General features: G+C 41.7%; 1 protein-coding gene across 3 annotated transcripts in view; it reads right to left on the bottom strand.

The window, feature by feature from the left end:
* The window catches only part of cadm3 (cell adhesion molecule 3), a 112304-nt gene that overhangs the window by 22913 nt on the left and 67515 nt on the right, over positions 1-21876 (bottom strand). For all 3 annotated transcript variants that reach the window (XM_065953683.1, XM_029280794.2, XM_020652017.2), the window contains exon 5: positions 13133-13270. In XM_065953683.1, the coding sequence (XP_065809755.1) occupies positions 13133-13270 (138 nt within the window). The remainder of the gene's footprint in view (positions 1-13132; positions 13271-21876) is intronic.

Raw genomic sequence — 21876 nt, 5'->3', positions numbered from 1 at the left:
GGTGACGCAGTGGGTGGTGTGCGCGCTCCTTGTGCGGAGGCTGTGGTCCTCCATGTGGGCGGCCTGGGTTCGGGTCTGACCGGTGGACCTATATTCCTGACTGATGTACCTGATTTAAGGCTTTGTCCACTGTCCTATCTCTAAAAATAGAGGCAACAAAAAGGGCCAAAAATAACAGGCCAAACACTATGTCTTCAAATGACTCTTACTGTGACTGACAGTCCAAAAAATTAGTGATATTCAATGTGCATCAATATTAAACAGAAAGTGCAACAAGTCCTTTTTAAGTTTAATATTGATGTACATTGAATATTACTAATTTTTTGGACTGTCAGCCACAGTAAGAGTCATTTGTAGACATCATCTTTGGTCTTTTTCCTTCATTTCTGACATTTGTCTGGATTAAAATATTAATGCAGTTAAGAAGAGGCTTATTCTCAGATGAAAATATGACGACAATAATCTTTTGTGCAGTCCTAAATGTGTACCAAAGTGCTGTGATTGTGGTGAAATGTTCTCCCTAAAAGAGTATAAATTACTCCAGAATGTGTCAGTTTCACATTCTGCCACAACATCCGTATTCAGAAGAAAAACCTACAAAGACAAATCGCCCTTTCAACGCCACATGACGACATCCTCAAAGCGGGGAGAAATATCAATGTTGCGTGTCTGCAGCTCCGGATGGCAGCTACAGTTAAAAGTGAAAAATCCAGTGCCCAGAATGCCCCTGTAATGTAACACAAGTAAACAGCACACAGCATGCCCGCTCATGTTTACTAACCAGGCCATGTCTGTGATGCTTCATGCTGAAGGACACCAAAGAGACCAGGGAGGCTAAAGATCTGATGCTGCTGCGTCCAGCTTTTTTTTTTTTTTCTTTTTGGACTCGCTGTTGCTTAGGAGACAGCTTGCATTTCACATGATGTAATGCAAGAGTGAGAGGACGGAGAGGCAGCTATACCCACGAACGGAGCTTTATCTTTGCAAACACTGAGACTCTACAGCATCTTAACTGCAATCTGTTGCGGCCGTACTTTGTTATTCGGAGTGATAAAACAGGTCTGTTCTACGGTTTATGTTAAGTCGTCAAATGCATACTTTCCCGCTTGCTGCTGTTTCCTTTTTGTTATTTTTATTTTACACTTTAGGCAGCAGCTGCAGCTGTGCTTGCAGGAAGAAAAAAGAATCAGAAGAAAAAGAAGGCAGGTGCGTGTGTGTGTGTGTGCGTGCGTGCGTGTGTGTGTGTGTGTGTGTGTGTGTGCGTTTGTGTCCTTGCAGCAGCACTAAGCGCAGAGTAAGACAAATATGAAAGCATAAAAACAGTGCAGACTGTCATCCGGAGATCGCACTCTATTGTAGGAAAAAAAAAAAAACATCAAACCGGGTGGTCAGAGCGTGAAAGTGGTTGGTGAATCTTGGAAAGTGGACCGGAAACTTATCACTTTCTCCAGCATGAACCTGCACACGCACACACACACACACACACATGCACACACACAAGCACGGGCACATGTAGGTCAAGCTCATGAATAACATATACACAGAGGAGACGGAGATAGAGGCAAGGGAGCAGATTGGAAAACACACTTCTTCCTCTCTTTTCTCGCGCGCACATGGATATCATGGACCGCTCCTCCTCCTACCTCCCTCTCCAGAGAACTCTCCAAATACCACTGAATCTAATGACATCTCTCTTTTTATTACCATAACCAGTCCTCTGACCCGCACAGAAAATTAGTTTACTTTCCAGGTGCATTTCAATAATCCCACGCCACTCAAAGGAGTCTTTTCGTCACTGTCTGCCTCTCTCGCCCTCCTCCTCCTCGCTCCCCCTCACTCTCTCTCTCTTTCCATCAGCGCACACAAATACAGACAGTATACAGCCTTTATTAAAGACCATGGATCCCCAACACCAGGCCTGGGAATGGAGAATGGAATTTGTTTACTCAACCGGCTCCTGTGTACCTCATACATTTGAGCTTTAATAAGTTTCTCAGGCCCAAAGGGTCATGGGAGTGACTCAACAGCGTTCATTAAGGGGAAAGAATAAGATGCAGTCAGTATAAGGGCCCCCTTTTTCCCGAGACAGCAGTGATGCACATTTATTCATAATTCGCATTTCCTCAGTTTATTATGAGATAATCAGGGTAGATTTGCATGTCAGCTGCTGCAAGCGGAGCAACAAGCAAGTCGCTTAGGAAAAGCAGCAACAGGTTGTGTTGCTCTTAAAGGGCCAGTTCACAAAAACGATGAACAAACAAACAAGCCCTGCAGATCATTTCAATTCAGTTAGTCCAGGGTTTCTAGTTATTCGTGTCTCCACCAGGACACATTTGAGTGAGATGAAATTCTCACTCAGAATTGAAAAGAGATTTTCCACAGTAACATCTCTCTCTCCAGAAACAGGGTCATGATTACGCCGTATAATCCACAGAACAAGCTGTGTAAAGTATTTCAAATTCAAACTAAGGAGTGATGTTTCTCTGCAGAAACTTTGTTCCGCTGAAAACTGTGTGGCCCTGTTTTTTTTTTTCTTCTTCTTCTTCTACTTTTTTTGCGGATTATTCTAACAAAAACCAGAATGTGTTTTCTGGAAACAGTGGGTGCTGTTGAATTTTTAAAAATGTTATTTTTCATTGCCGTGAGCACCAAAAAATGATGGCGGTCTATTCTCAACCATTCTGACAGGATAGAGGCAGAAAAGCTCAGCAACATCTCCAAACTTTGACAAATAAAATACAAACTATCCGAGAGGCTAGACACTCGATGTGAGCGAGAATGTCAGTAAAATCAACCCCTTAAAACTGGATTCAACAACTTTAAAAAATCACGTCTCCTTATGTTTTCATGAATCAATCGTGTAACAAATTAACTGTGAGGCCGAAATGCATTAAAAGGGATTTATTTAAAGAAGAACATGCTGTAGTTAGTGACTTTGTGCTCTGTTAGCCATTGTACTTCAACATACTGTACATACAATTCATCTATTCAAACCTGAGTAGATGAATTATTTTAGACGATGTTTGTAGCCATAACAAGTCCATGAACTATATGGACATCACCACATTTGTTTGACATCATGCCAAGGACATCTGTGTAAAATTACAAGCCCATGGACCAAAGTTATTAAAAACTGCTGTTTTTTTTGTTGCCTTCTTCCTCATAACAAGTTCCAACTTCCTCATTCGTCTAAACTGCTGTTTACATAACTTGCTGCAGAGTCACTTTAAAACTTCTCACTTTAACTTGCCAGTCACTGCACAGAATGTCTAAAATGTCCTTCATAGTTCACTTGACTCCTTTATCTACCAGTTGTGTACACCTCTTATTTTATTTGTATTTATCTTATTTATTCGGTTTCTATTTTTATTTTGGACTACCTGCTTGATAATTGACTTTGTGTTGCTGCAACGCCCAATTTTCCCCTCTAGAGATAAATAAAGTATTCATCATATCGTATCGCATCGCATCTCATCTCACCTAAACTCTAACCCTAATCTGGTGTGATGTCGATTCAGTGGATTTTTAGACGTTAAAACAGCAACAATTGTATTCTTATTTTAAACGAGAAATGAAACAGATCACTTGTAGAGATGATCACCTGACTCTTCAGCATCTCTCAGCTAAACACTGTACTTTAAACGCCTTTGAGCTCATTGTTTTTGTTGTAAGGGACGGGAGTTTTCTCTGTTTTCTTCACAGTACTATTTCCAACTGCAGTAGACAAAACCTGCTTCACTTATAAAGAAAAAAAGAAAGCCAGCACCCAACTCTAGATCATCATGCAGACGCAAACACAACTCCAAATGAACTACAATGCTGCTCCTGCTGGGTATGTATATGAGCAAAGGATTATTACTGCACCATGTTCAACATATTCACTTCATAAGGTGAGAATATGTAAATGCTTGCAGCTTGTTACCGCTGCTCCCATGTGGCCAGAAAATCAATTAGAGCAGGTTTTTATTAATGTGTGTAAAAATTAAAGTTTAGACACTCAGGCTAGTTAAGAGGCTGGTTCGCTGCATCCAGCTGATGGTGTCGAGGTTAAAAGTAAAGGTTTGAGAAGTGATGGTGGATCAAAGCAGCACATATCTATCAGCATAAATTAAAACTCAGCCGTAACTGTAGCGAAGCATGTATAGATTATTGCCTTTTTCAAGGGCTTATATTGGAAGACAGCAGTAGTGGATTGTTATAATGGGCGCATTAACCCAAGTTATATGAAATGTGCTGTGTCAGGATCAACTGGGAAATCGATCAATTTAGCACAGACATGTGGACGTTCAGCTGCAAGGAGCACTGAAGGCTGGTGTTGTTAGCAATGCTAACCTCAGCCGCTCTTGGCAAACCTGTTCGACATCGTTTACAGACGCTATGATTAGCCGTGACATATCCGGCCAAATTCAACCCACAATGCATTGCTTTTTGGTTCACTTCCCTTGTTTGTTTGGGATCATGTTCTCACCGACAGTGAATTAAACTCTGGTGCATGTGGAAGTGGACTGAGACTCCCGTTTTCAAGCCAGAGTTCAGTTCTTTGGTCCGCACTTGAGTTCGTTTGAGCATTCACACCACTCCAAACCAAACAAGCTGTCGGACCAAAAACAGCTCAGGTGTGAATGCACCCTTAGAAACAATCTATTTTACCCAAGGAAAACAGATTGTCTCTTGAGTTAAAATTACCGTGATCGATGGTAATTCGGTTTGCCCATTAAAGGCAATTGCCATGATGTGTTAGCATTAAGCTAACAAACCAAGATGTACATACACTACAATCTGTGAACCCCCTCCCAGGTCTATGTAATGAAACTGCTTTAAAAACTTTATTTTCACCAAAGAGGGGCACAAAAAGGTCATCATGCTTTTAAGACGTGTTAATCCCAGAACAATGGTACACTGTGTGCTAGAACAACATGTCTGTACAGGTTGAAGGAACATTAATTGTAGTGTGTCGGATTTCTAGAGGAGACAGTTCAAAAGTTTGAAACCACCAACCTAATCATTATAGAAACGTATCATATCATCAAAGTCATGTTTTTAATGACTTTTAAATCATTAAAAATAAATATCAATATTCAGTTTATGGAAGTGTGTGCGGCATTCTCCCTTTTAAATATTTAAGCTGCACTATTCTCCCGACGCCTGCTTAAATTTTAATGGGATGCCCGTACTTCTTTTTTTTTTTTTTTTTTCATTAAAAACTCCAATTCCTCGAATAAAAAGGTGGGCAACTGGAACAACCTTGAGACTAACTCCCCCCCAGGTGGTGATGGGACGCAGGTGAGGTTGCGGTGCTGCTGATGCTTCAAACCTCCGGTGTACAATCCGCCATAAAAATCATATTAGGAGAATCAAACAACTGGATGCAGCAATTACTGCGTCCCACATGGCGGGGGCCTTAAAGGTTGGAGAAGCGTGCTTGTGAACATCGGTTCTGCATTAGAGCTGGAACAATTAGTCAATTAATCGATTAGAAGACGGAATCGAAATCATTTAGTCTACTAATGAGATGTAAAATGAGGGGTTTTATGATGGAGGGGAAGGATCTGCCAGGAGATAGTTTTTATGTTTTTAAATGCAGGTTGGACTGAAATGTGAGAGGACAATCTTGAGAAGCATTTTTTGAATGCAGCTTATACTTGGATATGTTTGGCACTCTTTGCCAGGTTTTCAGCATTTTATCCTCAACGATTTCTTCAAATCGATGCATCGTATGAGACATTTCTCAAGTGAAAATCATTAGCATGGATCTGCTTCTCAAAAGTAAGCATTCTGCAGCCCTTTTATGTTTCATATTGTTGTTGTGAGACGAAGAAATCAAACTGAAGACCTTTACAATGTGACATTTACTGCTTGTCTGGAATATTTCGGGGGTTTTTTTTGGACTTAAGGTCGGACAAAACTAAATAAAGTCGTCACTTTTGGCTCAGCGGAACTGCATGGAGATGTTTTACTATCTTTGACATTTTATAGACAAAAAAAAAAACCCCTAAAATAAAAACAATTCAATCATAATGGACTCACTCTTGAGTTGCAGCCCTGAATCTAAAACCTGAATATTCGATATCAAATCCCACTTGGACCCGTGTGGGAATACAAAGTAAATGAGTGAGTAAAACTCATTATTATTCAACAACTTCGCCAAGTGAACAAGCCGCTTAACCTCCGGCTACTCCAGTGGAGCCGCTCAGCCGTCAGAAGTAGAAGACTCCGATTCTACTTGGCATGAGTGAGGTGTGAAAATGTGCAACTGCGAACAGTCGACAGTCAAATGTGATTAAACACATCGGTGCATGCTCAGCAAAAGTCCCGCTCCCCTGGATAAGAGGAAGCTTTTTAAAATAATCGAAAGGGGTCATCAAGTTGAAGCCTTAATCGGATTATGTGCAGTGAAAGAGCATTCATAGAAGGTCGAGTTTTTAAAAAGCGATTGAATTAGGCCTGTTGCTGAATAACCAGGTGAGCAGAGACGCTGGGACATATTAAGGTTTGGTCTTACTTTGACTCTGGTGGATACGTTCATCCAGTGGTGAAAGCATTCTCTCAGATAAGACTGAAATGTTCCAGATGATGATGCTTTCTTTACTTTCTTAGACACAGTTTAATGTGAACACCTCTCTGCAGTTATTTAACAGTCATAACAATGGATTCTACAATATTAAAATGCTGCCCATGTCTTAAAGGCACAGGGCCTTTTACAGAACACTCCCTACACACTTCCACCCTGTTCACACACTCATGAGTGTCACTGACAACCTCCAGCAGGGATTCTGCACCGATGCTAACTTACTGAACAAGGTGTAAAAACCTTTTGTTGTTTGGCACGCAAAAGTTTCACTATATATCGACCGCACATATTTTAACGCCTCAAATGTCAAATATTATGCAAAATACACTTCACCATGTTTTTCTAACACTAATGTGTTCCTGGTCTGTCTACAAAACCCCCAACTATGAGATCTCGCTTCAGCATTTGTCATATCCAATAAGCTGTGGCAAAAATGGCAACAAAATAAAAAATAAAAATTGTTTGTTTTCAGACATTAACCTACTTGGAAATGACATATTATGCCTTTGACATCTCAGTCAAATCTTGGTGATGAGTGTTAGAATGGTAAGTTCTTTTATCAACATACAACACAGAAGTTTGACAACGACTGAATCATTGAGAAGTAAATTCTTATTCAAAACACGCCCATTGTAAGTTGGCGGCAGCTTTCTCAGATTGATGTATTACTATTCATATTCTCTATCTTCTTGCTCAATCTTTCCATGAGGACAAAACAAACCACCTCTTGACGATGTCACACTGAGCCTCAGGAACCTGTGATGTGACGACTTGAACTCATTTCTTTCTTTTTAGAGGATGTAAATACCTATCGAGGCTATGTGAAATGTGTTTATTCGGTTAACACTTCATTTTCAAATCTTCTCTCCCTCTCTCACACTCAGCCCTCTTCATTTTTAGTCCCTCAAAGCGACTTTGTGGCATTATTAAAGCTGCAAAAGGCAGGTGTTATATAATATGCATAATTATAAGAAGAAAAAAAAGTCTCTGAGGCAGCACTATGCAAAACGAGTACTTTTACTTATTTTTGCTTTGAGCAAATGATGCAGATTCTGTACTTTGACCCGAGTATGATTGTTAAGGACGGATTTAAACTTGTAAAGGGTCACTTTTTACATCCCGCTGCTGCTATTTTAAGTACCTCAAACTCGCCTTCTGTCTGTGTCTATCTCTAGTCTCTCACACTGCTCTCTTACATCACTCTGCTCCATATGGACACACGCCCATGTACCCATCGCCAATCCGCCCCGCGTCCCGCATTATGACAATTTGGGACGGTATTCAGCTGGTATGGCCTTAACTGCCACCATAAATCCCCATTATCCCCAATCCAATACATCGATGTCACTAAATGATCCATAGCCCTTTCACACAGTACAACTAATACAGTCTTCAAAGCTCTTAGCCTTTCATTCTTCTCAATTACCACTCCCTTTCCCGCACTCCTCCACCAGACACCCCCCACCCCTTCTTCTCACTATCTAAATCCTCTTTCTGTATTTCTCTCTCCGTTTCGTCAGCCTCTCCGTCTTTTTTCTCCCCTCTCTCTCCTGTTGCGCTCACCAGTCCCCATCTTCTTTAAAACTGGTCCCCCCCCCCCACCACCACCTCCCCTCTTCGCTTCATCCTCTGCCCCGAGTCTGCGCTCCCATCCAGCCGCAAAGCCGCCTCTCTCCTTCTTCTTCTTGCTGTGGTTTTTCTTAATTCCCTGTCTGCTCCCTCTCTTCCATCAGCTTTTTGCAACTTCTATCGCTCTCTCTGTATCTTCGCAGTCGCTCCGTCTATTTTCATGCATTGCACCCACACACACACACACACACGCACACACATTCTCATTCACTCTTTCCCTCTGTTCTCTGTTCTCTCCGCAGACCCTCACTGTCACTTTCTTGATACAAGGCGCCTCTCTCTCTCTCTCTCTCTCTCTCTCACACACACATACACACTTTCTCGGCATCTGTGTCGCCCTCGTTCCTCTCTCTCTCTCTCTCTCTCTCTCTCTCTCTCCTTCTTTGCTTTTACTGTCAGAGAAGCTGTCAGAGCAGCAGTGGTGAGCAGCAGCCTTTCAGCTCACTCACACACGCAACATACACACACATACCTGGAATACAACCGCATGAATGAGAAGCTGCAATAATAGCACGCTGACCCTGTGGTGCTCCTCTGCTATCAAGCCGGAGATGAGCGCTATGTGACAGGGAGCGTGTTTGATTATCATCTGTCCATTACCAGTGTTTGTGTGTTGATCCGATGGGGTGTTTGTGTGTGTGTGAGAGAGAGAGAGAGAGAGAGAGAGAGTGTCATTCCAGTGATGACTGATTGGTGCTGTCTGGAGTCAGGACGGCTGGGCGAGGACCCGAACACACCATCATTCACATCCAGTTGATCTCCGTCAAGTCTCTCTCTGTCTGTCTCTATCTTTCTCTGTTCTCAAGGGTCGGTTCATCCAAATTTTATTGAACAGAACTGATGTGCTCAGTTCATTTAGGAGCAAGCACACTAGCAGACAAGACCAGTGATTCAGTAAAACACTAGATAACATTCAGTGATGATGTATTTTTTCATTCAATGTATTTGAAATGATTTGTTAATTAGACATATTTGCAGGTTAGTGGAAAGGAGCATAAAAATTGGTTTTAGGGATACTATTTCACTAAAAGCACGACTACTGAAGATGATATGGACATTTTCAAACCAGGACTTTTATCAAATATATGACGTTTGGGACAGTCGAGGTGGCCCTTATATTTGAGTTAGAGACACTTCCTGTTTGATTGAAAGTCAAATATTGTAGGCAAACACAATGGCCACAGCGCTTAAAGATTGCACAAAGGCTGAAGGATTTTTCCATCCTCAAGGTCTTTCTTATATGACGAACAAGTTTCAAGTGGATTAGATGAATTCCTTACTAGGAGTTTTTCCAAGAGCGACCTGTTTGTCCAAGAAATGGCAACAAATAAAATGTGATTCAACAATAAATTTTAAAATTGTGGACTTAAAGTTGAATTACCAATATGGGTCTAAGAGAGGTTTTTAGTTGTTGTCAGGGACACAACAGATCCATTTTGTCTTGGCCACTCACATAGTCTTAATATAACTTCTAATTTCCCTGATGGCCTCATGTCTACCAAATTTTGTGACAGTACTAGAATAATAAGCCTCTCCAAAAACATCTTGTTTTATGGCGTACACTGTATTGCCATAGCAACAGGGTGCTACAGGGACTGATGAGCTCTGCAATTGAGCAAAGCGCAGATCTTGGGAGATGGCTGACAATTAAGAGAACTAGTATGCGTGAACGATGTGCCGAGTTGTTTATGTAAACACACTGTTGGGTTCATCGTGTTCGCTGGTCAAAGGGGTTGGAAGTCATTAATTCCCAGCTCAACAGCTGGTTGGGTTACTTTGACCCAACTGTTGCTGGTTCATTTGTTTTCAGGCTTGTCCTTGGTTAATCTTGCTGGATCATTCTCTCACAGCCAGATGTTCACACCACACATGTTGGGCAGGATTTAAATGTTGGGTTTACATGAGGATTTTACTCATATTTTAATAGGTTATGGGCACACCAAACTTTGCAACAGCGTTCCCTTTATAATAACTGAAAAACACTTTTCAGATGGGGGATGAGTTTTGAGTTTTCATTCTGTTTTATTCCGACAATGAAAACGACTTAACTAGCATGTAGTTCTCCATCCTGGGTCCATAGTACCCGGTTTCGATCCCCATTCCTATTCCTCTTTCAGGACTTGCTACAAAGTTGAAGTGCACTTACCACGGCTACTTCGAATGGAGGAGAGGGGTGACTGTCCCTCGGCACCAGACAGCCAATCATTCATGTTTGCATGCTTCTTGCAGCAGCAGCAGTCTGAGTTGACAGAGTTTTTTTTTTCTACCGGACGACTGTCGAATGCTGCATTTTGGTTTGATTTGATGCACTATGCTGATGTGCTTGGTCATGGAGGATGTGTTCCTCCCCTTTACAAGAAATGATTCAGCACCATCATTTGGATTTTGCTTCTCTCTTGTCTTTTGTTTTGGTCAAATGTAACCAAACACTGAACCTTTTTGTAAGTTCAGCCACCTGACTACCAGAATTCTTATTTGTGTAGTTTAGAACCTGTTGGCTGGTATTCCAAATTTCTTAAAAAACTCAGGGTTAGAGTTAGTGGATGAGAGTGGATGTAGGTTTGATTAGACTGAAACGACTTGACTGGACTCGAGAAATGACGTTATACGAACCAAAAGACTCAAAAGCAGTATCGACAAGTTCAAAGGATTTTGATTTTTCAAGTTTTGAAAAATGCAGAACCGGGTCCTCAATAGAACCAGGTTTTGATCCCCAACCATATTCCTCAACACCTGCACTTTCAAAGTTGCCACTTCAAGGAAGATTCTCTCTGCTGTGGCACTAAATGAATTTGCACTGGATATAAATAATGAAGTTCAGCAGAGTCCAATATAAACACATTTGCTGGAGACAGGATGCTTTCTCCAGCAACGATATACCTGTGAAATCTCTCCTCAGTGAGGTCATTTAAAGCGATCAAAACATTGTTTCTGGGGAGAGACACGTTGCAGTTGGAATATTTTTTAATGAAACTTTTCAATGTTGTGAGCACCACAAACAAAATTGCATTCACCTCCATTATATATCGTCAAGAAAGCAAGAAATCTCAAGAGAGTATCAGCGTGGCAAGATGCGGTAACAGGTAAAGAGGAAAAATTCATCTTTTTTGTGTTCTGGGTGAGCTGACCCTTTAAACAAAAAAAATCTGAGGCTTTTAAAAAAGCGACAATCTCCAGACTCCTCTTCCCCTCTTGTCTCCTGTTCTCAGCTCGTCTGTAACAAAAAGAGCAGATAATCTGTCCTCAGGCAGGCAGCTCTCCCATTTCTCCCTCCTCTCTTTGTAGCTTCAGTCCATTCTTTCGATTCATTCCAATCCATAATTATAGCAAACACCAACGCTGCCAAGGCGTCAGGACCAGAGACGGGCATTTTTTTCTGCATTACAAAGCCCGAGTGGAGCCATTTTCACATCAATAAATAACTATCATATTATATCATCATATCACATTAGTGTAATCAGTGTAGAAAAAGGCTTTTGCAAAGATGATCTAGCAGTTTTAACGCTGTGGTTTTAAGATTTGATGGGACATCTGGAGAGCTTTAGAAACAGACAGAGGGCGCTGTTCTGTCTGTGCAAACAGGGCTTTAAGCTTATAGAGTTTGTGATGACGGCAGATGGTGGAAGGAGCAAAAGGGCGACAGAAACAACACTTCCAACTTGTTTGTTCTGCTCGGTAAAGCAAAACAGAAAACCTTTGACTGATGAAGCAAACAAGAAACAGGGGAAGGGGGGGATGGGGGGGGGGTTTACATGGAAACACAGGCTTAATTTGGAGAGACACCACCACTGCCAATACCACTGGTGCGAGTCAGAGGCTGCCAATCGTCCCCTTGATTATCAGTTTATCTGTTAGAAGAAAGCCGGTTAATTTGTCCTCTCATGACATCCTCGCTGCGCTTTCTATTTCTCCCCTCCCTGCTTCTCTCTCTCTCTCGCTCTCTCTCTTCCCAGCTCATTTCTCTTGTTTATCAGTAACAAAATACCAGGCAGTCTGACCTCATGCAAAGCTCTCCCTATCTCTGTTTCTCTGTTCAGCCTCATCCCTTCATCCTCTCCTCCGCCCGTCCTTTTATTGCCGGATTCTGCCGTTATCCCCGGCTCGATCCGACCCACGCTATATATCTCTCACTCTCTGTTGTGTCGCTCTCGGTTGCAGATATGTAGCAGCTCAACGGATGACACACACGCACAAATCTTTGCAGAAATAAACTCTGCATCAACACACACACACACACACACACACACACACACACACACACAGAAAAACAATAAACGCAAACACACATGCGGTTCCTGGATGCATGCATGGGAATTAATTTAGAGGATCAAGACATGAAGGAGTGATGGGAGAGAAGGGCACAAACACACTGACAGCATGTTTTTTTCTGCACTTACACACACACACACACACACACACACACACACACACAAAAGCAGCATGATCTTGCACTTGTATACACACATAAGCAGGCAGGACACACAGAGCGACAGCAGGCAACGTGGCAAGCACGCGACACACACACACAGCAGGATTTCACAAATACACACACACAATCAAAAACAGATATAAACACACTCTAAATCCCCACACACACACACACACACACACACACAGTGATATCCTCAGGATCACACAAACACTCACTGCAAGCCCACAAAGAAATGCACACACATGCACACACGCGAGCACAAACCACATCCTTTCATTCCTGCGGAATATCCTTGCAGCGACACACACACATAACCACACCCATGCACTCTCCTCACCACACACACAGATCCAGCACGAGTACAACAACAGCAGACACACGGCCAGCACACATTCTTTCTGACCCCGCAACTCAAAGACACACACACACACACACACACACACACACACACACACACACACACACACACACAGCATCCACACACTCACTGCGTGCCTCACCTTCCAGCTCCAGGGTTCCTCGGTACCAGCGCAGCCTGGCGGGGGGTTTGCTGCCCGTGCTTGTGCAGGTCAGGGTGACTTTGCCCCCCTCGGGCACCGCATTCTCAAAGCCTGAGATCTGAGGTTTACCGGGCACACCTAGAGAGAGAGAGAGAGAGAGAGAGAGAGAGAGAGAGAGAAAAAAGAGCAGTTAGAGAGGGGAAAGTTTTTGCTGCAGGGCTCACCTTGTAGCCAAACGGAAGCAAAAAGAGGTCGTGGGACGATGGCTTAGCTCAAGCAGCAGCATTTTTTGCTAAACTTGTTGTGTGCTAAATTGAAGGGCAAAAAAAGCCACAACATCTGACACAGCATCCTCAACATAACAGCAGAAGTTGAATTTATTTCGTCAATTCTGAAAGCTCTGATGGAAAGCAGCTTAGGGAGAAAAATAATGATGTAGGTTTGGACGGGTTTCCCCCCCGAAAAAATGCTTCCGAGTAGCTGCACAGCTGCTGAAATGTCTGTAAATCTTCTGACCTTCCTCCAGCATCAAACCTGCTGTCTCCTCATCAGTGTCCATCAGGGCAAAGTACACTCCAATATCTCTGTTTCACTGACAGGCAAACACTTAAGGCTGTCCAAATAATGACTAGAGTGTCTCACAAGCTGAGGCGGGCGTATAGTTTAATGCTGTTAAAGCACCAGAAAAACCTCTGAGGGAGGTGGTTAGGTTGTGGGTTTAATACTTGAGATCCCCATTTGAACCACAATTCATACCAAAAAAATCCCCGTTACTTTTATCCAGGACCACAGTCTTTCACTAAGTGTATGAAGGCATTATTAGTGCTTTAACTAACCACACATCAACCCCGAGTGGTGGCAGACCATAAACCAGTTATGTGAATCATTTCCTCAACAACCTTTTGAAATGGATTCTGCTCGAAGTATCTCTGATCTGATCTCTGACTCGACTTTTCAATGAGTTTGGAGGACTGCTTCGATAGAAAAACATTGTCTTGCTGATACCAGATCAGTGCACTATAAAAGTGATAAGAATCATGTGAATGCAAGAACAATCAATGGTTAAAGTCCCTATAGAACATAGAAAGAGTGAAAGTTATAATATGGGACTTCTCATTCAGTAGATGTCGCACTTTAGCACCAGTCTCCCTCAGTGCACGACTCCCCTCCTCCCCCCATCCCTCCATCGGGGTTCTGACCGAGTGGAGCCATTTCTACAACAGATCTCCAATCACATATGCAACCCAAAAATCATAAGGTTCTTATTTCTTTGAAGGATTTTAGACCAAACAGAGATGTTTCTTCAGTTTGGAACCTATGCTGGTTCTTCGTCACCTTGCACTCTTGTGATGAAACTCTGAACTCTGAACCTGTGACTCTACATAAAGCGTCCCTGAGTGGGTGGAGAAATCTCTCTTGGTGGAAGGGCTGACGGTTATACAGGGAGGGGTTCAACAGTAAGAAAAAAACAAAAACAAAAGAAAGATGTTTGAGCTGAGAATAGAATATATCTTTATTGTCATTGCTATAAAAACTAGAAAAACAGTTTAGCAGCTCTTGTCATTTGCAGCACACACAGACGGACCTAGAAATTATAATGTAAAGACGTAATGTGTTGTCCTGTATTTAGGTAGGATATATTTGATATCTGCTCTATGTTTAAAATGTTTCAACAATGGGTTGGAAAAGTCTGCAGAGTTTGACGTCCTGCACACACAAATAAGTGCAACTAACAAAACAGCAAAGATAGTTCTTTCATATATTTGACTGAGACCTGAGCAGGAGTGTTTGCATTTAAATGTTTCAAGGTGAGAAGAAAGTAAAACCAATCTCTGTCGGTTTTATATTCTAATATATTCTGTATTTTGTAAAGAACTTTGAGTTTCTTTCTTTATTTATGAATGAATGGATCTATTGAGGAGCTGAAGTTTTGGGGCGTCCCTTGTTAATACTTCATGGCTATACACAGCGGACTCTAACTGAGTCTAGAAACTTGCACAGAGCTGCACGATCATAAATTGTATTGATTAGTTGACCCAAATTTCCAAACTGTTTTGATGAAATATTAATGCTTTCAGTGATGTTTAAAGCAGGAATGCTGAACATTTGCTGGTTTCAGATTCTCAAAGGTAAGAATTTGCTGCTTTCTCTCTCCCCCCCCCCCCCCCCTCCCGAGAGTCTTTGGATTGTTGATTGCATTTTTTGCACCAAAAAAGAAAGCTTAAAGACATCTGTTTGGATTCTAGGAAATTGTGGTGAGCAATTTAACATTTTTCCTGAAGAATTTGAACACCTGAAATGAATGAAATCACATTTTTAAGCAAGACTCAAAAACATCTGAGCAGCATGCTTGCTTAACAAAGAGAACAAGTCCCCCTCCCCCCCCAAAAAAAAAACAACAAAAGAAGACAAATTCCTCCATTAACTCAACATTGCAGTTGTACATGTGGAAAACATATAAAGTATTTATTCCTACAAATGCAGTGAAGTCCCAATAGGGAGCATGTCCGCCTACTGAGATAAACATGGAAAGCCAATTAATTCAATGAGAGAAATAATGACGTGCTATTGCTTTAAAATCAGCAGCGGAGGATCTACATTAACTCTGAAAGCCTGGTCATTTCCACATTTCAGAATCGCTCCGGTAAATAAAACTGTGCGACTGCTCACTTTCCGTACTTCAGGTCAGTTCAAAATGTCACACAAATTCAATTCTGCTCAGATTATTAAATAAGACTCCCAGAATTAATTAGTTAAAAGCCAAGATGGGAGTTAGAGTGACTCAGTAGACTTAATGGTTTTTTTTAGGAGGGCATTTGGAGCCGCGTGTGATAGTTTGAAAGAAAAAGCGAGAGGGAGAGAGGGATGGAATGAGGTCAGGTTCAAAACCACTTCAGCCAAATGAGAGACCTCTGGCCAAACCAAAATTTCACGGTACATCTTCCCGCTCTCCCACAGGTGTTCTTCCAGAAGCCGGGACGGGTCATTTACGATAACAAACACTGCAGCTTAATTACTATTCTGACTCGGAGCACACGGAGAAGTGAGAAAAAGAAGACCAGGAACATGCCAAATTATTTTTTTTTCTTTGTCTTTCTCATCGTGGTCGAAAAAGTGAGAGCGGAGAAAATGAAACTTTTCTCGGCACCGTTCCATCTGGAGTCACTGTGGGCGATACTTTTTCTCCAAATGTTGGACCGGTTTACTGTCATCCTGCTTCAGTAAAGGAGAACATTCGGTTTTCTGTCTACCACACCGCCTTCATTAAGAGAGAGAGAGAGAGAGAGAGAGCTGAAAGAGTAGAAGCAAAGTGAGGTGGATGGAGAAGGTAGATTTGGAGAGGGGAAACCAAATCATGACAGATCATACCAGGAGAGGAGCTGATTTATGTGGATTGAAACTGACAAGATTGTGTGCCTGTTTATGATGTTTTTTTTCAATGTGACATTTTTGTGACACCTAGGGTGAGATAAATAAACAGAGGGAGGGACGGTTGGACGGATATAGATTGACAAAAACAAACAAACACACAAACAAATACAGAACATAAAAAGGGTTCATAATAGGAAGAAAGTTAGAAAGAAAAGAAGAGCCAGGAACAGCCAGTATTATCAGGGTTACTTGATAATACTGGCTAATAATCGATAATCGAAACCTTTAACTTCTAGAAAATTTGATTTCTCTTAACATCAAAACCTCGCTCTTCCTCGTGGTAAGATTGATCACGCACAACCGAGCAAACCACCCTCTGGTCTTTAGAGAGCTTATAAAAAAGGAGCCAAAATGCCCTCCCTTCATTTGAAATGCTCTTTGACCTTCATGAAGGCGCTAAAGTAAAAAGTTTGGTGTGTCCAAAAAGGTTCTAGTATTTTTACATTTTCAACACAGACACGTGTGTAACTTTTAGTTTTCTAAACCATCATGGCCTCATAAGAACTTGAATCTATTGACATTTCAAAAGCTGATGTTTTTATAATTTTTTTTAAAGCTGTTACGGTGTAAAAAGTGACCATGGTGACTTCTAACCGAATGCTTCTGTGATTATCATAGTAACAACAAATGTTGAAAACTGAAAGTGTCCAAACCAATGTCTCTTTGTTTACTTTTTATGTAATGTCAAAAATACCGATCATATATAACTTTAACTACAACAACCACCGACTCATTTGACTGAAAGTCACAAATTAACATGGTCACTCTTTAAACCGTAACACCGTTAAACATTTACATTATGTGCAATTAACACAATTATGTGATTAAATGGTATCAAAGTTAACGTCTTTTTGAACCAAAACTTCACTGTTCCCCCGTCTGACAGACAGACACATACTGTCGACACACAAACGCACAAACACACAGACACAAACACAGACAGACACACAAACACAAACACAGACAGACACACAGACACAAACACAGACAGACACACAGACACAAACACAGACAGACAGCAAAGCATGGATTTAAAGTGCAGTGAACTAACTAAGGTGTAGATCAAAAAAATAAAAACGTGGTCAATTTTTAATGTAGCAGTATTTGATGTAGTGCTCTGTGTGCGGAAGCTCTCTGGCTGTAAAGTAGCATTGAATATTAATGGGGGAATAATACTGCACATATAGAACCGGTTGGAAAAGCCCTGTTGAGACCCCTCTCCTACAAGGAGAATAAAACAGAATAAAGCCGTTATAAATTATTCTCTGCTTAGCTCAGGAGAGAGCACAGATGCATGACACACATCTTACCTCCGCAGACACACAGGCATCGCAAAACTGACCGCACTCAGCAGTTATACGCCCGTGTGTGTTTGTGTATGTGTCTATCAAAACATTCCTCATGTCAAAACAGGAATAAACCGAACGCATGAGCACCGCTGTGCCAAAACTGGATATCTTTGGCTGATTGTCCCCATAGGGGCCTGTGCATTTTAGACATTTTACCATACATTTTTAATGGTTTGGCTCCCCCTCAGGGGTCATGAAATATTTATCGGACGCAGAATACAGTGTCACAGCTGTCAATTACAGCACATAAAAAATGCTTGAATCATAATTTACTGCAGCGAACCGGTAGAAGAAAAAAAAAACGGAGTAGTGAGCCTCATCTTAATTTGAATTTAAAGAGCTAAAGTAGAACCCGCCTTCACCCTTGCTCCGACACTCCTTCCCCTCCCCCGCCCCACTCACACACAAACATCACATTAACATTACAGGCGTTCTGCTCAGGCTGTTGTCCTCGGCGACTACATTGAATTCTTTTCAACACACCTTGCAGCGCTGCCAAAAAACATTTGAATAAATATCGACTAAATGGTTTATTCAAGGGTGCTTCCACAGCTGTTTACTGACAAAACTCAAATTTGGGCAGCAACCTTGTTGACTCTCAGTCATTGAACAGCCGCTGTAAATATCAGTCACCCTGCCCCACCCTTAAATTAAAAAAACAAAACAAAAGGAAGCATCTCTTGTTTCCACTAAGTGCATTTTTAGATGAAATTAGGCCGAAATGCTCCGCAGCTCAGTTTTCATCCAACAATTTCTTGGCAAATTGTGTTGCATTGGATTAGAAAAGCAGAGTGAAAACAGGCAAAAACTGATGCCTAAATATCACAAAGAAGCTTACAAGTATGCAAAATTGAAGCCTCGTTTGTTGGCTAAGTGGATATGGAATTTATCGTGATCAGCACAAAGAATGATTCGATTTCATTACACAGCAATTTAAAAAAAAAAAAAGCAGGCACCGGGGGCCTTGAAATGTTGGCCGTAAATCTGCCCACCACAACCTCCCAGGAATCTGACCAGCTGTCTCTCCTGTTCATACTGTGCGAGCCTCTCCTGTGGCCGCGCTGCCATTAGTTGCTGCATTACAGTATTGCCAAAGCACATAGCTTTGTTCTCATCATGAAGAGAGACCGTGAGATATGGCAAGAATGAACTGACATGGAGGAACAATAACAACCCGGCTAATACAAATCAATACTCGAAAGACGGTTTGTGGCGGCCCAAAGCCGATTAGCCCAATATCCAATCGATGAACAGGCCCGCTCACCACCAACAGGGCTGACCACGATTTATTGAAGCCTGCAGGGAAGTGTCACACACACAGGTGATAACATCCATCTCAAAGAAGATGAGTGGAGCAGGTTTATCTCTGCTCAAGAGTTATACGAGGTCGTAACCTTACACAAAGGTTAATTCTACACGCAGAGATCTGGATCTAACTGGATGAAGGCATCATGGCTGTGGAGGCCAGGCTGTCACAGCGTTATGGTGCATGGAAGGGATTAGACTTTGGAATATATCGGGCTTATTTATTTCTTTATTAGCTCATCTGTGACACGGCTATGAGGCAGAAATATATTTTTACTATTCCCTTTTCAAACGGGATCCCCTGAGGACTGTGTCAGGGTAAAGATTCTGCATTGACAGCAAACACTAAAAGCTCCGCAGCTCCCCAAATGTTTGACCCAAAGGCATCAAAGTTTACACCGATCCAGTTTGCATGAAAATGAAAAGTTGGTGGCGGTTTTTATAGCTGCATCATTGAACATTTCCTCCCGAAGATAGCCTGCTAAAGTCTTAACAATTTCCAATGAAGGAGCTGATGTAGTTTAGATTTTAATTTACAAACTGCACGGTGGCTTCACATAGGCCCTGATTTCAGACATTTTGTTTTTATCAGAGATCGTTATCAATTCATCAAGCAAACAAACAACCTCCATGTGTCAGCGTTCAAAAATAATCCGATTTTGAAGAGGTATTAAGAAAAACTAGATGCAATCTGATTTTATAACTGAAGTGCACAAGTCTAAATTGTTACAGAACTTTACAAGGGATGAAGAAGAGGTATGCAGCCAAACATGTGGATTATAGCTCCACCACATATACAACACTACAATACAATACACAACTAATATTTGAAACGCACATCTCTCTTATTTGATTTTTTTCCTTTTTCGCCCAGCTAGCAAGTCCTTCCAAGTGTTCCCTACAGAGTTGGACTAATTCACTTCATATATTTCTCACGGTTTCTGTGTGCTTAATGGACCACATGCAGAACTGATGAGGTCACAAAGGTGCACATGTGTTTTAACAGCTGGAACATGTTACACTGTAGGCAATCTCAGCTATCTTCTTCTTACAGATAAATAAACCCTCTGGGAGCAACATGCAACATCGTGGAGCCAAGAAGTGTAAATGGACTTGAGCTTGTTCTTTTCTAGTCTTCTGACTACTCAAAGCGCTTTTACACCGCAGGTCACACCTACACGTTCACACACTGATGACAGAGGTTGCTATTTAAAGTGTCCATCATAGGCATTCATACGCAGCAGAAGAAGCAGCGGGAGCAATTTGGGGTTAAGTGTCTTGCCCAAGGACACGTCGGACATGTTGCTGCAGGAGCTGACCTTTCCGATTGGCAAACGACGACTCTACCAGCTGAGCAACAGCCGCCATTGTTAACAGTCTGACGAAAAACTTTAAAAGCAACAGTGGCGTTGGCGTCGAGAGGCAACGTCTAAGATCTGATTGCTAGCTGAATTTGAATGCAGACGTCTGTTAATAAATAAACAGGGCTAAACCGTCGTAACTGGACTGCCAATCAATTCAAGGATTGCATTAAAGCAGTTTTCGTTCTGCCTCTATCGCTCTCCACAGAGTCTTTTTAAATACATACAGCCAATGCCTTCAAAAACGCTAGTGGACGATAATACTCGTACAACATAATGGAAACCAAAATTATTCCAATACTAAAACCAGGTTGTGCGCCTGACGGATTTTCCCTGTTTCACCCAGACTCTGTAAATAGAGATTACATTTTAGGCAACACTCTACAGGATCTAATAATAAAATGCAATCAGGCTTCATTGTGGTTAATGTACTGTAGGATTCAATGTTTTGCAGCTTTCCCATATCAAGGTCTAAAAAAAAAAAAAACAGCTTCCCTTAGTCTTTGCTTCATTGACTGCAGTCATTTTTTTTTTTCTCACATCAGTCCTTCAAAAGTCCTCTAACTTTATAAAAGTGGAAAAACTGACCGATACTTCGCCTCCTGCCAACACACAGCTTCCCCTGAATGTGACACTTACAACAAACTTCCACAGGGTCAAACTTCCTTCTGCTCCGAGAGAGGCTCCACTCTGCAGGGTAGGTCAGGGCTGACACAATGCCACAGCAGTGCATCAAGGTGAAATTTGAGCCACTTTGTGCCACAACTTTCTATGTGTAGCCTGAAAACTGGCAGGTAATATAAAAGTAGACATTGTTGTAAAATGTGTCCCCAAACAACACGACAAGCGAGGAGAGAAATACAAAAAGAAAAAAGATGCCAAAAGCTTCTGAGGCATCCATTTATATGTGTCAAATCCTACGGGTTTTGGAGAAATGAAGATAGACCGCACTCAAACGGATTTCTACAGCCGTCAATCAGTCTCAAAGGAGACGTGTCTGGGTATGAACACAAGGAAGGCGGGAATGTCAATCTGCACCGCCGAGCCTCGGCGAGAAGAGACAGATTTTTTTAGAGAGAAAAATCTGAAGCAACCTTGGGATGGGCCTCACGGAGAGGGAACCTCTTTCAAGGACAGAGAGGATGCAGAAGAGTTGAAGTAAAGGGACATTTTCTACAATTATAATCAAAGAATATAATTTTTCTTAATCAAGAGCATTTAGAAAAAGTACAACATAATTTAAGGTCTGCATCCTGTTTATGGTCCCACAGAGATGACAGATGGACAGTGTGTAAGC

The sequence above is a fragment of the Labrus bergylta genome, chromosome 4, assembly GCF_963930695.1.
Source record: "Labrus bergylta chromosome 4, fLabBer1.1, whole genome shotgun sequence".
Classification (NCBI taxonomy): domain Eukaryota; kingdom Metazoa; phylum Chordata; class Actinopteri; order Labriformes; family Labridae; genus Labrus; species Labrus bergylta.
This window is presented reverse-complemented; position numbering and strand designations above follow the sequence as displayed.